Source organism: Crinia signifera, chromosome 6 (assembly GCF_055691185.1).
Source record: "Crinia signifera chromosome 6, ASM5569118v1, whole genome shotgun sequence".
Lineage (NCBI taxonomy): Eukaryota > Metazoa > Chordata > Amphibia > Anura > Myobatrachidae > Crinia > Crinia signifera.
In genome coordinates, this window is record NC_139222.1 from 294,435,217 (window position 1) to 294,454,203 (window position 18,987).

The following is an 18,987-nucleotide window of genomic DNA, read 5'->3' on the forward strand; positions in this document are numbered from 1 at the left end:
TCCCAGTTCCTGCTGCTGATCCTCACAGCACGATGCTGCCACCACCACCACCATGCCTCACCTGACTAGTCTCCCAGTTCCTGCTGCTGATCCTCACAGCACGACGCTGCCACCAACACCACCATGCCTCACCTGACTAGTCTCCCAGTTCCTGCTGCTGATCCTCACAGCACGACGCTGCCACCACCATGCCTCACCTGACTAGTCTCCCAGTTCCTGATGCTGATCCTCACTGCGCGACACTGCCACCACCACCTTCCTCACCTGACTAGTATCCCAGTTCCTGCTGCTGATCCTCACTGCACGACGCTGCCACCACCACCATGCCTCACCTGACTAGTCTCCCAGTTCCTGCTGCTGATCCTCACAGCATGATGCTGCCACCACCACCAGCATGCCTCACCTGACTAGTCTCCCAGTTCCTGCTGCTGATCCTCACAGCACGACGCTGCCACCACCACCACCATGCCTCACCTGACTAGTCTCCCAGTTCCTGCTGCTGATCCTCAGAGCATGACGCTGCCACCACCATGCCTCACCTGACTAGTCTCCCATTTCCTGACGCTGATCCTCACTGCACGACACTGCCACTACCACCTGCCTCACCTAACTAGTCTCCCAGTTCCTGCTGCTGATCCTCACTGCACGACGCTGCCACCACCACCATGCCTCACCTGACTAGTCTCCCAGTTCCTGCTGCTGATCCTCACAGCACGATGCTGCCACCACCACCATGCCTCACCTGACTAGTCTCCCAGTTCCTGCTGATGATCCTCACAGCACGATGCTGCCACCACCACCACCACCATGCCTCACCTGACTAGTCTCCCTCTTCCTGCTGCTGAACCTCACAGCACGATGCTGCCACCACCAACTGCCTCACCTGACTAGTCTCCCAGTTCATGCTGCTGATCCTCACTGCACGACGCTGCCACCACCACCATGCCTCATCTGACTAGTCTCCCAGTTCCTGCTGCTGATCCTCACTGCACGACACTGCCACCACCACCATGCCTCACCTGACTAGTATCCCAGTTCCTGCTGCTGATCCTCACATCACAACGCTGCCACCACCACCATGCCTCACCTGACTAGTCTCCCAGTTCCTGCTGCTGATCCTCACAGCATGACGCTGCCAACACCACCATGCCTCACCTGACTAGTCTCCCTGTTCCTGCTGCTGAACCTCACAGCACGACGCTGCCACCACCATGCCTCACCTGACTAGTCTCCCAGTTCCTGCTGCTGATCCTCACAGCACGACGCTGCCACCACCATGCCTCACCTGACTAGTCTCCCAGTTCCTGCTGCTGATCCTCACTGCACGACGCTGCCACCGCCATCATGCCTCACGTGACTAGTCTCCCAGTTCCTGCTGCTGATCCTCACAACACGACGCTGCCACCACCACCATGCCTCACCAGACTAGTCTCCTAGTTCCTGCTGCTGATCCTCACAGCACGACACTGCCACCACCACCATGCCTCACCTGACTAGTCTCCTAGTTCCTGTCGCTGATCCTCACAGCATAATGCCACCACCACCATGCCTCACCTGACTAGTCTCCCAGTTCCTATCGCTGATCCTCGCAGCTTGATGCCACCACCACCATGCCTCACTTTACTAGTCTCCCAGTTCCTGTCGCTGATCCTCACAGCATGATGCCACCACCACCATGCCTCACCTGACTAGTCTCCCGGTTCCTGCCGCTGATCCTCACTACACAATGCTGCCACCACCATGCCTCACCTGAATAGTCTCCCAGTTCCTGCTGCTGATCCTCACTGCACGGCGCTGCCACCACCACCACCATGCCTCACCTGAATAGTCTCCTGGTTCCTGCTGTTGATCCTCACTGCACGACACTGCCACCACCACCATGCCTCACCTGAATAGTCTCCCAGTTCCTGCTGCTGATCCTCACTGCACGACGCTGCCACCACCCTGCCTCACCTGACTAGTCTCCCGGTTCATGCTGCTGATCCTCACTGCACGACGCTGCCACCACCATGCCTCACCTGACTAGTCTCCCAGTTCCTGCCGCTGATCCTCACTGCACGATGCTGCCACCACCATGCCTCACATGACTAGTCTCCCTGTTCCTGCTGCTGATCCTCACTGCACGATGCCACCACCACCACCATGCCTCATCTGACTAGTCTCCCAGTTCATGTCGCTGATCCCCACAGCACGACGCTGCCACCACCACCACCATGCCTCACCTGACTAGTTTCCCGGTTCCTGCCGATGATCCTCACTACACAATGCTGCCACCACCATGCCTCACCTAAATAGTCTCCCAATTCCTGCTGCTGATCCTCACAGCACGACACTGCTACCACCACCATGCCTTACCTGACTAGTCTCCCTCTTCCTGCTGCTGAACCTCACAGCACGATGCTGCCACCACCACCATGCCTCACCTGACTAGTCTCCCAGTTCCTGCTGCTGATCCTCACAGCACGATGCTGCCACCACCACCACCATGCCTCACCTGACTAGTCTCCCTCTTCCTGCTGCTGAACCTCACAGCACGATGCTGCCACCACCACCTGCCTCACCTGACTAGTCTCCCGGTTCCTGCTGCTGATCCTCACTGCACGACGCTGCCACCACCATGCCTCACCTGACTAGTCTCCCAGTTCCTGCCGCTGATCCCCACAGCACGATGCTGCCATCACCATGCCTCACATGACTAGTCTCCCGGTTCCTGCTGCTGATCCTCACTGCACGATGCCACCACCACCACCATGCCTCATCTGACTAGTCTCCCAGTTCATGTCGCTGATCCCCACAGCACGACGCTGCCACCACCATGCCTCACCTGACTAGTCTCCCGGTTCCTGCCGATGATCCTCCCTACACAATGCTGCCACCACCATGCCTCACCAGAATAGTCTCCCAGTTCCTGCTGCTGATCCTCACAGCACGACACTGCTACCACCACCATGCCTTACCTGACTAGTCTCCCTCTTCCTGCTGCTGAACCTCACAGCATGATGCTGCCACCACCACCATGCCTCACCTGACTAGTCTCCCAGTTCCTGCTGCTGATCCTCACAGCACGATGCTGCCACCACCACCACCATGCCTCACCTGACTAGTCTCCCTCTTCCTGCTGCTGAACCTCACAGCACAATGCTGCCACCACCACCTGCCTCACCTGACTAGTCTCCCAGTTCCTGCTGCTGATCCTCACTGCACGACGCTGCCACCACCACCATGCCTCACCTGACTAGTCTCCCAGTTCCTGCTGCTGATCCTCACAGCACGATGCTCCCACCACCACCATGCCTCACCTGACTGGTCTCCCTCTTCCTGCTGCTGAACCTCACAGCACGATGCTGCTGCCACCACCATGCCTCACCTGACTAGTCTCCCAGTTCCTGCTGATGATCCTCACAGCATGATGCTGCCACCACCACCACCATGCCTCACCTGACTAGTCTCCCTCTTCCTGCTGCTGAACCTCACAGCACAATGCTGCCACCACCAACTGCCTCACCTGACTAGTCTCCCAGTTCATGCTGCTGATCCCCACAGCACGACGCTGCCACCACCATGCCTCACCTGACTAGTCTCCCAGTTCCTGCTGCTGATCCTCACAGCATGACGCTGCCACCACCATACCTCACCTGACTAGTCTCCCAGTTCCTGCCGCTGATCCTCACAGAACGACGCTGCCACCACCATGCTTCACCTGACTAGTCTCCCAGTTCCTGCCGCTGATCCTCACTGCACAACGCTGCCACCACCATGCCTCACCTGACTAGTCTCCCAGTTCCTGACGCTGATCCTCACAGCATGATGCCACCACCACCATGCCTCACCTAACTAGTCTCCCAGTTCCTGCCGCTGATCCTCACAGCACAACGCTGCCACCACCTTGCCTCACCTGACTAGTCTCCCAGTTCCTGCCGCTGATCCTCACAACATGACGCTGCCACCACCATACCTCACCTGACTAGTCTCCCGATTCCTGCCGCTGATCCTCACAGCACGACGCTGCCACCACCATGCCTCACCTGACTAGTCTCCCAGTTCCTGACGCTGATCCTCACAGCATGATGCCACCACCACCATGCCTCACCTAACTAGTCTCCCAGTTCCTGCCGCTGATCCTCACAGCACGACGCTGCCACCACCATGCCTCACCTGACTAGTCTCTCGGTTTCTGGTGCTGATCCTCACTGCACGTCGCTGCCATCACCATGCCTCACCTGACTAGTCTGTCAGTTCCTGCTGCTGATCCCCACAGCACGACGCTGCCACCACCATGCCTCATCTGAATAGTCTCCCAGTTCCTGCTGCTGATCCTTACAGCACGACACTGCTACCACCACCATGCCTTACCTGACTAGACTCCAAGTTCATGTCTCTGATCCCCACAGCACGACGCTGCCACCACCATGCCTCACCTGACTAGTCTCCCGATTCCTGCCGCTGATCCTCACAGCACGACGCTGCCACCACCATGCTTTACCTGACTAGTTTCCCAGTTCCTGCCGCTGATCCTCACTGCACGACGCTGCCACCACCATGCCTCACCTGACTAGTCTCCCAGTTCCTGCCGCTGATCCTCACAGCACGAAGCGGCCCCCACCATGCCTCACCTGAATAGTCTCCCAGTTCCTGCTGCTGATCCTCACAGCACGACACTTCTACCACCACCATGCCTTACCTGACTAGACTCCAAGTTCATGTCTCTGATCCTCACAGCACGACGCTGCCACCACCATGCCTCACCTGACTAGTCTCTCGGTTTCTGGTGCTGATCCTCACTGCACGTCGCTGCCATCACCATGCCTCACCTGACTAGTCTGTCAGTTCCTGCTGCTGATCCCCACAGCACGACGCTGCCACCACCATGCCTCACCTGACTAGTCTCCCGGTTCCTGCTGCTGATCCTCACTGCACGTCACTGCCATCACCATGCCTCACCTGACTAGTCTCCCAGTTCCTGACGCTGATCCTCACAGCACGACGCGGCCACCACCATGCCTCATCTGAATAGTCTCCCAGTTCCTGCTGCTGATCCTTACAGCACGACACTGCTACCACCACCATGCCTTACCTGACTAGACTCCAAGTTCATGTCTCTGATCCCCACAGCACGACGCTGCCACCACCATGCCTCACCTGACTAGTCTCCCGATTCCTGCCGCTGATCCTCACAGCACGACGCTGCCACCACCATGCTTTACCTGACTAGTTTCCCAGTTCCTGCCGCTGATCCTCACTGCACGACGCTGCCACCACCATGCCTCACCTGACTAGTCTCCCAGTTCCTGCCGCTGATCCTCACAGCACGAAGCGGCCCCCACCATGCCTCACCTGAATAGTCTCCCAGTTCCTGCTGCTGATCCTCACAGCACGACACTTCTACCACCACCATGCCTTACCTGACTAGACTCCAAGTTCATGTCTCTGATCCCCACAGCACGACGCTGCCACCACCATGCCTCACCTGACTTGTCTCTCGGTTTCTGGTGCTGATCCTCACTGCACGTCGCTGCCATCACCATGCCTCACCTGACTAGTCTCTCAGTTCCTGCTGCTGATCCCCACAGCACGACGCTGCCACCACCATGCCTCACCTGACTAGTCTCCCGGTTCCTGCTGCTGATCCTCACTGCACGTCGCTGCCATCACCATGCCTCACCTGACTAGTCTCCCAGTTCCTGACGCTGATTCTCACAGCACGACGCGGCCACCACCATGCCTCATCTGAATAGTCTCCCAGTTCCTGCTGCTGATCCTTACAGCACGACACTGCTACCACCACCATGCCTTACCTGACTAGACTCCAAGTTCATGTCGCTGATCCCCACAGCAAGACGCTGCCACCACCATGCCTCACCTGACTAGTCTCCCGGTTCCTGCTGCTGATCCTCACTGCACGTCGCTGCCATCACCATGCCTCACCTGACTAGTCTCTCAGTTCCTGCTGCTGATCCCCACAGCACGACGCTGCCACCACCATGCCTCACCTGACTAGTCTCCCAGTTCCTTACGCTGATCCTCACTGCACGACTCTGCCACCACCACCATGCCTCACCTGACTAGTCTCCCGGTTCCTGACGCTGATCCTCACTGCACGGCGCTGCCATTACCATGCCTCACCTGACTAGTCTCCCAGTTCCTGGCCCTGATCCTCACAGCACGATGCTGCCACCACCATGCCTCACCTGACTAGTCTCCCAGTCCCTGACGCTGATCCTCACTGCACGACGCTGCCACCACCACCACCATGCCTCACCTGACTAGTCTCTCAGTTCCTGATGCTGATCCTCACAGCATGATGCTTCCACCACCATACCTCACCTGACTAGTCTCCCAGTTCATGTCGCTGATCCCCACAGCACAACGCTGCCACCACCATGCCTCACCTGACTATTCTCCCGGATCCTAACGCTGATCCTCACTGCACAAGGCTGCCACCACCACCATGCCTCACCTGACTAGTTTCTCAGTTCCTGATGCTGATCCTCACATCATGATGCTGCCACCACCACCATGCCTCACCTGACTAGTCTCCCGGTTCCTGACGCTGATCCTTACAGCACGATGCGGCCACCACCATGCCTCACCTGACTAGTCTCCAATTTCATGTCGCTGATCCCCACAGCACGACGCTGCCACCACCATGCCTCACCTGACTAGTCTCCCGGTTCCTGCTGCTGATCCTCACTGCACGTCGCTGCCACCACCATGCCTCACCTGACTAGTCTCCCAGTTCCTGACGCTGATCCTCACTGCACAACGCTGCCACCACCACCATGCCTCATCTGACTAGTCTCTCAGTTCCTGATGCTGATCCTCACAGCATGATGCTGCCACCACCACCATGCCTCACCTGACTAGTCTCCCGGTACATGACGATGATCCTCACTGCACGGCGCTGCCATCACCATGCCTCACCTGTCTAGTCTCCCAGTTCCTGCTGCTGATCCCCACAGCACGACGCTGCCACCATCATGCCTCACCTGACTAGTCTCCCAGTTCCTGACGCGACGCTGATCCTCATTGCACGACGCTGCCACCACCATGCCTCACCTGACTAGTCTCTCAGTTCCTGATGCTGATCCTCACAGCATGACGCTGCCACCACCACCATGCCTCACCTGACTAGTCTCCCGGTTCATGACGCTGATCCTCACTGCACGGCGCTGCCATTACCATGATTCACCTGACTAGTCTCCCAATTCCTGGCCCTGATCCTCACAGCACGACGCTGCCACCACCATGCCTCACCTGACTAGTCTCCCAGTCCCTGACGCTGATCCTCACTGCACGACGCTGCCACCACCACCACCATGCCTCACCTGACTTGTCTCTCAGTTCCTGATGCTGATCCTCACAGCATGATGCTGCCACCACCACCATGCCTCACCTGACTAGTCTCCCGGTTCCTGACGCTGATCCTCACTGCACGACGCTGCCACCACCACCATGCCTCACATGAATAGTCTCCCAGTTCCTGCTGCTGATCCTCACAGCACGACACTGCTACCACCACCATGCTTCACCGGACTAGTCTCCCAGTTCCTGGCTCTGATCCCCCACAGCATGATGCTGCCACCACCATGCCTCACCTGACTAGTCTCTCAGTTCCTTGCGCTGATCCTCACAGCACGATGCAGCCACCACCATACCTCACCTGACTAGTCTCCCAGTTCATGTCACTGATCCCCACAGCACGACGCTGCCACCACCATGCCTCACCTGACTAGTCTCCCAGTTCCTGACGCGACGCTGATCCTCATTGCACGACGCTGCCACCACCATGCCTCACCTGACTAGTTTCTCAGTTCCTGATGCTGATCCTCACATCATGATGCTGCCACCACCACCATGCATCACCTGACTAGTCTCCTGATTCCTGACGCTGATCCTCACAGCACGACGCGGCCACCACCATGCCTCACCTGACTAGTCTCCAATTTCATGTCGCTGATCCCCACAGCACGACGCTGCCACCACCATGCCTCACCTGACTAGTCTCCCGGCTGATCCTCACTGCACGTCACTGCCACCACCATGCCTCACCTGACTAGTCTCCCAGTTCCTGACGCTGATCCTCACTGCACGACGCTGCCACCACCACCATGCCTCACCTGACTAGTCTCTCAGTTCCTGATGCTGATCCTCACAGCATGATGCTGCCACCACCACCACCATGCCTCACCTGACTAGTCTCCCGGTTCATGACGATGATCCTCACTGCACGGCGCTGCCATCACCATGCCTCTCCTGACTAGTCTCCCAGTTCCTGCTGCTGATCCCCACAGCACGACGCTGCCACCACCATGCCTCACCTGACTAGTCTCCCAGTTCCTGACGCGACGCTGATCCTCATTGCACGACGCTGCCACCACCATGCCTCACCTGACTAGTCTCTCAGTTCCTGATGCTGATCCTCACAGCATGATGCGGCCACCACCACCATGCCTCACCTGACTAGTCTCCCGGTTCATGACGCTGATCCTCACTGCACGACGCTGCCATCACCATGCCTCACCTGACTAGTCTCCCAGTTCCTACTGCTGATCCTCACTGCACGACGCCGCCACCACCACAATGCCTCACATGACTAGTCTCCCAGTTCCTGCTGCTGATCCTCACAGCACGACACTGCTACCACTACCATGCTTCACCTGACTGGTCTCCCAGTTCCTGGCGCTGATCCCCACAGCATGATGCTGCCACCACAATGCCTCACCTGACTAGTCTCCCAGTTCCTGCCGCTGATACTCACAGCATGATGCCACCACCACCATGCCTCACCTGACTGGTCTCCCAGTTCCTGGGGCTGATCACCGCAGCACGACGCGGCCCCCACCATGCCTCACCTGACTAGTCTCCCAGTTCCTGCCACTTATCCTCACAGCATGACGCTGCCACCACCTTGCCTCACCTGACTAGTCTCCCAGTTCCTGCCGCTGATCCTCACAACACGACGCTGCCACCACCATGCCTCACCTGACTAGTCTCCCAGTTCCTGCCGCTGATCCTCACAACATCTTGCTGCCACCACGCTTCATTTGACTAGTCTCCCATTTCCTGACGCTGATTCTCACAACATGATGCGGCCACCACCATTCCTCACCTGACTAGTCTCCCAGTTCCTGCTGCTGATCCTCAAAGCACAACTCTGCCACCACCACCACCATGCCACTCCTGACTAGTCTCCCAGTTCCTGCTGCTGATCCTCACAGCACGATACTGTCACCACCATGCCTCACCTGACTAGTCTCCCAGTTCCTGACACTGATCCCAGCAGCATGGTGCGGCCACCACCATGCCTCACCTGACTAGTCTCCCAGTTCCTGACACTGATCCTCACAACATGATGCTGCCACCACCATGCCTCACCTGACTAGTCTCCCAGTTCCTGACGCTGATCCTGACAGCATGATGCCGAAACCACCATGGCTTACCTGACTAGTCTCCCAGTTCCTGCCGCTGATCCCAGCAGCATGATGCTGCCACCACCATGCCTCACCTGACTAATCTCCCAGTTCCTACTGCTGATCTTCACAGCATGATGCGGCCACCACCAAGCGGTCACTTTAGGGATCATTTTGGCCTGGTGATGAGTGGCGCCTGGTTCACTCCAAACATGACACCTGTCATTCACGCCAAAGAGTTCAATCTTTGTCTCCTTAAATCAGAGAATTGTGTTTCTCGTGGTCTGCGAGTTCTTCAGGTGTATTTTGGCAAACTCCAGGCGGGCTGTCATGTGCTTTTTTACTTAGAAGTGGTTTTCATCTGACCAGGCTACCATACAGGCCTGATTGGTGGATTGCTGCAGAGATGGTTTTCCCTCTGGAAGGTTCTCCTCTCTCCACAGAGGAATGCCGTAGCTCTGACAGAGTGACCGTCGGGATCTGGATCACCTCCCTGACTAGGGCCCTTCTTCCCAGATCACTCAGTTTATTTGGCCGGCCAGCTCTAGGAAGAGTCCTGGTGGTTCCGAACTTCTTCCATTTACCGATGATGGAGGCCACTGTGCTCATTGGGACCTTCAAAGAAGAAGATCCTTTTCTATTCCCTTTCCCAGATTTGTGCCTGGGCACAATCCTGTCTCGTAGGTCTACAGATAGTACCTTGGACTTCATGCTTGGTTTGTGCTGTCACATGTGGGACCTTATATACACAGGTGTGTGTCTTTCCAAACCATGTCCAATCAACGGAATTTACCATAAGTGGGCTCCAAGTAGTCTGTAGGAACATCTCCAGGCATTAGGCAGAGGCTGGGAATACTTATGTCTGTGTGATTTCTTCATTCTTTATTTTTATACATTTGCATAAATCTCTTGCATTGTCATAATGGGGCATTGGGGCAGATGTATTACACCTGGAGAAGAGATAAAGTGACAGGAGAACGCACCAGCCAATGACCTGTGTTTGACATATGACAGTTGGGAGTTGATTGGATGGTGCTTTATCTCCTTATCTCCACTTTATCTCTTCTCCAAGCTTCATACATCTGCAGATGGAGCCACTCTCAGGCTTGCTGGGTTGTCGCCAGAACGTCCCTGCTGGAGAAAGCCATGACCCTGCCTGGGGGGGGGGGGTCGTGGTAGCATGGGAGGCAGCTGACCGAGGCGGGGAGCTCCGTCACCACGGCAGCGGCTGGCGGGGGCTGGCCATTGGATTCGCCAGCCCCCAGCTGAATGAGCGGCGCTACATCTGTACCCCACAGTGTGACGGATTTTAAAGAAAAATATTATTTATTTCATTTTGAAATAAGGCTGTAAGAACAAAATGTGGAAAAAGTGAAGCGCGGGGTGTATATATGTAGTGCTGTATGTGTGCAGTATCAATGGTGGTATACAGTATATATGCAGTGCTGTATGTGTGCAGTATCACTGGTGGTATACAGTATATATGCAGTGCTGTATGTGTGCAGTATCACTGGTGGTATACAGTATATATGCAGTGCTGTATGTGTGCAGTATCACTGGTGGTATACAGTATATATGCAGTGCTGTATGTGTGCAGTATCACTGGTGGTATACAGTATATATGCAGTGCTGTATGTGTGCAGTATCACTGATGGTATACAGTATATATGCAGTGCTGTATGTGTGCAGTATCACTGGTGTTATACAGTATATACAGTATGTAGTGCTGTATGTGTGCAGTATCACTGGGGGTATACAGTATATATGCAGTGCTGTATGTGTGCAGTATCACTGGTGGTATACAGTATATATGCAGTGCTGTATGTGTGCAGTATCACTGGGGGTATACAGTATATATGCAGTGCTGTATGTGTGCAGTATCACTGGGTGTATACAGTATATATGCAGTGCTGTATGTGTGCAGTATCACTGGGGATATACAGTATATATGCAGTGCTGTATGTGTGCAGTATCACTGGGGGTATACAGTATATATGCAGTGCTGTATGTGTGCAGTATCACTGGTGGTATACAGTATATATGCAGTGCTGTATGTGTGCAGTATCACTGGGGGTATACAGTATATATGCAGTGCTGTATATGTGCAGTATCACTGGTGGTATACAGTATATATGCAGTTCTGTATGTGTGCAGTATATGAATGGGGTGTACTGTATATATGTAGTGGTGTATGTGTGCAGTATATGAATGAGGGTGTACTGTATATATGTAGTGTTGTGTATGTGTGCAGTATATGAATGAGGGTGTACTGTATATATGCAGTGCTGTATGTGTGCAGTATATGAATGAGGGTGTACTGTATATATGTAGTGCTGTATGTGTGCAGTATATGAATGGGGGTGTACTATATGTGTGCAGTATCACTGGTGGTTTACAGTATATATGCAGTGCTGTATGTGTGCAGTATCACTGGGGGTATACAGTATATATGCAGTGCTGTATGTGTGTGTGAGGAACGGATGCTCAGCGTGCCTCTCGCATAGCACCCTGGTCCCAAAGATCGCACATATACACAATAGCAAAATAACCCTAGAATGTCTGTGTGCGTGTACATGTGGTAGGGAATATAGACTGTAAGCTCCACTGGGACTGATGTGAATGTTCTTTTTTTTTTTTTAAATTCAATAATCTTTATTTCATCTTTTTTTTATATAATATTAACAAATACCCCACATTAATACATTCATCATGACATACTTATTACTTACATACATAAATATCTTACATATACATTTGACATATAAGTTTTACCAAGTCACTCTAGTGTGCCACTGTTTTTCTAGTTATCAAGTCTCGTTTCTCATTATATTTGTTTGTGTTAGTTTTTAGTATTTTTGTATTTTGTTGTTTTGTTATTGCATTGATGACCCTCACCTCCTTTCTGTCTTATGCCTTTAGAATGTGAATGTTCTAATACTCTCTGTAACGTGCTGCGGAATATGTATGTGCTACAGATAGAGCGCCTCTCATTCTTACCCAGGGATCGCCAGAATCTGTCCACTGGCGAAAGCCGCTCCATCTGACTAGGACGCGCGTGCGTCTCACTCACGCGGGTCCCAGTTTCCCGTCGGCGGGTGGACGGGAACCCTGTCTGTCTCCACTTCAGGGAGACGGACAGGGTTAGGGGGGTGGTGCGGCAGGGCGACGGTTGGTGAGGCGGCGGGTACCCGGAGGGAGCCCCGTTGTAAGGGGACGCGCGCGCATCCCCTTACAGCGGCTGGCGGGGGATGGCGCATGGCGATTATTCCGCCATAACCTGCAAAGATTACTCCCACTCCATCTGTATATAAGAAACTGTAAATAAATAAATATACAGTATACTGTATGTGTAGTGTTGTGTATGTGTGCAGTATATGAATGGGGGTGTACTGTATATATGTAGTGGTGTATGTGTGCAGTATATGAATGAGGGTGTACTGTATATATGTAGTGGTGTATGTGTGCAGTATATGACTGGGGGTGTACTGTATATATGTAGTGTTGTATGTGTGCAGTATATGAATGAGGGTGTACTGTGTATATGTAGTGTTGTGTATGTGTGCAGTATATGAATGGGGGTGTACTGTATATATGTAGTGGTGTATGTGTGCAGTATATGAATGAGGGTGTACTGTATATATGTAGTGGCATAGGTGTGCAGTACATGAATGGGGGTGTACTGTATATATGTAGTGCTGTATGTGTGGGCAGAATATGAATGGCGGTATAAAGTATATATGTAGTGTTGTGTATGTGTGCAGTATATGAATGAGGGTGTACGGCATATACTGTATGTAGTGGCGTATGTGTGCAGTATATGAATGGGGGTGTACTGTATATATGTAGTGCTGTATGTGTGGGCAGAATATGAATGACGGTATACAGTATATATGTAGTGCTGTATGTGTGGGCAGAATATGAATGGCGGTATACAGTATATATGTAGTGTTGTGTATGTGTGCAGTATATGAATGAGGGTATACAGTATATATGTAGTGTTGTGTATGTGTGCAGTATATGAATGAGGGTGTACTGTATATATGTAGTGTTGTGTATGTGTGCAGTATATGAATGAGGGTGTACTGTATATATGTAGTGTTGTGTATGTGTGCAGTATATGAATGTGGGTGTACTTAATATATGTAGTGCTGTATGTGTGGGCAGAATATGAATGGCGGTGTACAGTATATATGTAGTGTTGTGTATGTGGGCAGAATATGAATGGCGGTATACAGTATATATGTAGTGTTGTGTATGTGTGCAGTATATTAATGAGGGTGTACTGTATATATGTAGTGTTGTGTATGTGTGCAGTATATGAATGGGGGTGTACTGTATATATGTAGTGCTGTATGTGTGGGCAGAATATGAATGGTGGTATACAGTATATATGTAGTGTTGTGTATGTGGGCAGAATATGAATGGCGGTATACAGTATATATGTAGTGCTGTATGTGTGGGCAGAATATGAATGGCGGTATACAGTATATATGTAGTGTTGTGTATGTGTGCAGTATATGAATGGCGGTAGACAGTATATATGTAGTGTTGTGTATGTGTGCAGAATATGAATGGCGGTATACAGTATATATGTAGTGTTGTGTATGTGTGCAGTATATGAATGAGGGTGTACAGTATATATGTAGTGTGTATGTGTGCAGTATATGAATGAGGGTGTACAGTATATATGTAGTGTTGTGTATGTGTGCAGTATATGAATGTGGGTGTACTTAATATATGTAGTGCTGTATGTGTGGGCAGAATATGAATGGCGGTATACAGTATATATGTAGTGTTGTGTATGTGGGTAGAATATGAATGGCGGTATACAGTATATATGTAGTGTTGTGTATGTGGGCAGAATATGAATGGCGGTATACAGTATATATGTAGTGTTGTGTATGTGTGCAGTATATTAATGAGGGTGTACTGTATATATGTAGTGTTGTGTATGTGTGCAGTATATGAATGGGGGTGTACAGTATATATGTAGTGCTGTATGTGTGGGCAGAATATGAATGGTGGTATACAGTATATATGTAGTGTTGTGTATGTGTGCAGTTTATGAATGAGGGTGTACTGTATATATGTAATGCTGTATGTTTGGGCAGAATATGAATGGCGGTATACAGTATATATGTAGTGCTGTATGTGTGGGCAGAATATGAATGGCGGTATACAGTATATATGTAGTGTTGTGTATGTGTGCAGTATATGAATGGCGGTAGACAGTATATATGTAGTGTTGTGTATGTGTGCAGTATATGAATGGGGGTGTACTGTATATATGTAGTGTTGTGTATGTGTGCAGAATATAAATGGCGGTATACAGTATATATGTAGTGTTGTGTATGTGTGCAGTATATGAATGAGGGTGTACAGTATATATGTAGTGTGTATGTGTGCAGTATATGAATGAGGGTGTACAGTATATATGTAGTGTTGTGTATGTGTGCAGTATATGCATGAGGGTGTACTGTATATATGTAGTGTTGTGTATGTGTGCAGTATATGAATGGGGGTGTACTTAATATATGTAGTGCTGTATGTGTGGGCAGAATATGAATGGCGGTATACAGTATATATGTAGTGTTGTGTATGTGGGCAGAATATGAATGGCGGTATACAGTATATATGTAGTGTTGTGTATGTGGGCAGAATATGAATGGCGGTGTACTGTGTATATGTAGTGTTGTGTATGTGTGCAGTATATGAATGGGGGTGTACTGTATATATGTAGTGGCGGAGGTGTGCAGTATATGAATGGGGGTGTACTGTATATATGTACTGTTGTGTATGTGATCAGAATATGAATGGCGGTATACAGTATATATGTAGTGGCATATGTGTGCAGTATATGAATGGGGGTGTACTGTATATATGTAGTGTTGTGTATGTGGGCAGAATATGAATGGCGGTATACAGTATATATATATATATATATATATATATATATATATATATGTAGTGGCGTATGTGTGCAGTATATGAATGGGGGTGTACTGTATATATGTAGTGTTGTGTATGTGTGCAGAATATGAATGGCGGTATACAGTATATATGTAGTGTTGTGTATGTGTGCAGTATATGAATGAGGGTGTACAGTATATATGTAGTGTGTATGTGTGCAGTATATGAATGAGGGTGTACAGTATATATGTAGTGTTGTGTATGTGTGCAGTATATGAATGTGGGTGTACTTAATATATGTAGTGCTGTATGTGTGGGCAGAATATGAATGGCGGTATACAGTATATATGTAGTGTTGTGTATGTGGGTAGAATATGAATGGCGGTATACAGTATATATGTAGTGTTGTGTATGTGGGCAGAATATGAATGGCGGTATACAGTATATATGTAGTGTTGTGTATGTGTGCAGTATATTAATGAGGGTGTACTGTATATATGTAGTGTTGTGTATGTGTGCAGTATATGAATGGGGGTGTACAGTATATATGTAGTGCTGTATGTGTGGGCAGAATATGAATGGTGGTATACAGTATATATGTAGTGTTGTGTATGTGTGCAGTTTATGAATGAGGGTGTACTGTATATATGTAATGCTGTATGTTTGGGCAGAATATGAATGGCGGTATACAGTATATATGTAGTGCTGTATGTGTGGGCAGAATATGAATGGCGGTATACAGTATATATATATATATATATATATATATATATATATATATATATATATATATATATATATATATATGTAGTGGCGTATGTGTGCAGTATATGAATGGGGGTGTACTGTATATATGTAGTGTTGTGTATGTGTGCAGAATATGAATGGCGGTATACAGTATATATGTAGTGTTGTGTATGTGTGCAGTATATGAATGAGGGTGTACAGTATATATGTAGTGTGTATGTGTGCAGTATATGAATGAGGGTGTACAGTATATATGTAGTGTTGTGTATGTGTGCAGTATATGAATGTGGGTGTACTTAATATATGTAGTGCTGTATGTGTGGGCAGAATATGAATGGCGGTATACAGTATATATGTAGTGTTGTGTATGTGGGTAGAATATGAATGGCGGTATACAGTATATATGTAGTGTTGTGTATGTGGGCAGAATATGAATGGCGGTATACAGTATATATGTAGTGTTGTGTATGTGTGCAGTATATTAATGAGGGTGTACTGTATATATGTAGTGTTGTGTATGTGTGCAGTATATGAATGGGGGTGTACAGTATATATGTAGTGCTGTATGTGTGGGCAGAATATGAATGGTGGTATACAGTATATATGTAGTGTTGTGTATGTGTGCAGTTTATGAATGAGGGTGTACTGTATATATGTAATGCTGTATGTTTGGGCAGAATATGAATGGCGGTATACAGTATATATGTAGTGCTGTATGTGTGGGCAGAATATGAATGGCGGTATACAGTATATATGTAGTGTTGTGTATGTGTGCAGTATATGAATGGCGGTAGACAGTATATATGTAGTGTTGTGTATGTGTGCAGTATATGAATGGCGGTAGACAGTATATATGTAGTGTTGTGTATGTGTGCAGTATATGAATGGGGGTGTACTGTATATATGTAGTGTTGTGTATGTGTGCAGAATATAAATGGCGGTATACAGTATATATGTAGTGTTGTGTATGTGTGCAGTATATGAATGAGGGTGTACAGTATATATGTAGTGTGTATGTGTGCAGTATATGAATGAGGGTGTACAGTATATATGTAGTGTTGTGTATGTGTGCAGTATATGAATGGGGGTGTACTTAATATATGTAGTGCTGTATGTGTGGGCAGAATATGAATGGCGGTATACAGTATATATGTAGTGTTGTGTATGTGGGCAGAATATGATGAATGGCGGTATACAGTATATATGTAGTGTTGTGTATGTGGGCAGAATATGAATGGCGGTGTACTGTGTATATGTAGTGTTGTGTATGTGTGCAGTATATGAATGGGGGTGTACTGTATATATGTAGTGGCGGAGGTGTGCAGTATATGAATGGGGGTGTACTGTATATATGTACTGTTGTGTATGTGATCAGAATATGAATGGCGGTATACAGTATATATGTAGTGGCATATGTGTGCAGTATATGAATGGGGGTGTACTGTATATATGTAGTGTTGTGTATGTGGGCAGAATATGAATGGCGGTATACAGTATATATATATATATATATATATATATATATATATATATATATATATATATATATATATATATATATATATATGTAGTGGCGTATGTGTGCAGTATATGAATGGGGGTGTACTATATATATGTAGTGGCATATGTGTGCAGAATATGAATGGTGGTATACAGTATATATGTAGTGTTGTGTATGTGGGCAGAATATGAATGGCGGTATACAGTATATATGTAGTGTTGTGTATGTGGGCAGAATATGAATGGCGGTATACAGTATATATGTAGTGTTGTGTATGTGGGCAGAATATGAATGGCGGTATACAGTATATATGTAGTGTTGTGTATGTGGGCAGAATATGAATGGCGGTGTACTGTGTATATGTAGTGTTGTGTATGTGTGCAGTATATGAATGGGGGTGTACTGTATATATGTAGTGGCGGAGGTGTGCAGTATATGAATGGGGGTGTACTGTATATATGTACTGTTGTGTATGTGATCAGAATATGAATGGCGGTATACAGTATATATGTAGTGGCATATGTGTGCAGTATATGAATGGGGGTTTACTGTATATATGTAGTGTTGTGTATGTGGGCAGAATATGAATGGCGGTATACAGTATATATATATATATATATATATATATATATATATATATATATATATATATATATATATATATATGTAGTGGCGTATGTGTGCAGTATATGAATGGGGGTGTACTATATATATGTAGTGGCATATGTGTGCAGAATATGAATGGTGGTATACAGTATATATGTAGTGTTGTGTATGTGTGCAGTATATGAATGAGGGTGTAGGTGTATGTGGTAAGTGTCTCACAATATGTGGCCGGTTATGATTCCTCTCCGTCTCTTTTTTCCGAGGTCCCTCATGTCTATTATCCGGAAGAAGCCACCTGGAACGTCTGCGGCATCACGGAAGGAGAATGCGCAACTGTCAGACTCTGGTAAGTCCCTGGGAGAGTGCGAGTCACCGGCCAGTGGCTGATCCTGTACTGTGCGGCCTAGTAGCGATGTGATGGGGGGAGGGGGCATCCTCTATCCTGGTGGGGTCTGTATCATTGTATATTTGGACGTGGCATCACTGCCTTGGGACTAGTGAAGTCACTGTAACTCTTACCTAGCCCACCTATATCTCCTACCATCTGCACTGTGTTCTGCCAGATATGAAGTGGGCATGGGCACTAGGGCTGGGGCGTGTTGTGGTAATAGCCTGGACTGTGCCGTATGTCATCGTCTGAAAGCTTATGTCCACCAATGGGCGGCAGGTTTCTGGCCTCTGCTTACCCACCATGAGATCCATCAGTGTCTGTGCTGGCATATACAGTGGCGCAGGGTATTGGAGTGTCCTTATGCCTGTCCCCTGTCTGTGGGTATGAGCCTGCATGCAGAGTTCCGGGCCCCTGTGGGACTA

The 18,987-nt window shown here is 49.2% G+C and overlaps 1 protein-coding gene across 1 annotated transcript in view; it reads left to right on the top strand.

Annotated features, from left to right (window-relative positions):
- Window positions 1–18,987, top strand: part of SHTN1 (shootin 1) — a 370,192-nt gene that overhangs the window by 205,454 nt on the left and 145,751 nt on the right. Inside the window, exon 11 of the mRNA XM_083149946.1 lies at window positions 18,438–18,520. Coding sequence (XP_083006072.1) covers window positions 18,438–18,520 — 83 coding nt within the window. The remainder of the gene's footprint in view (window positions 1–18,437; window positions 18,521–18,987) is intronic.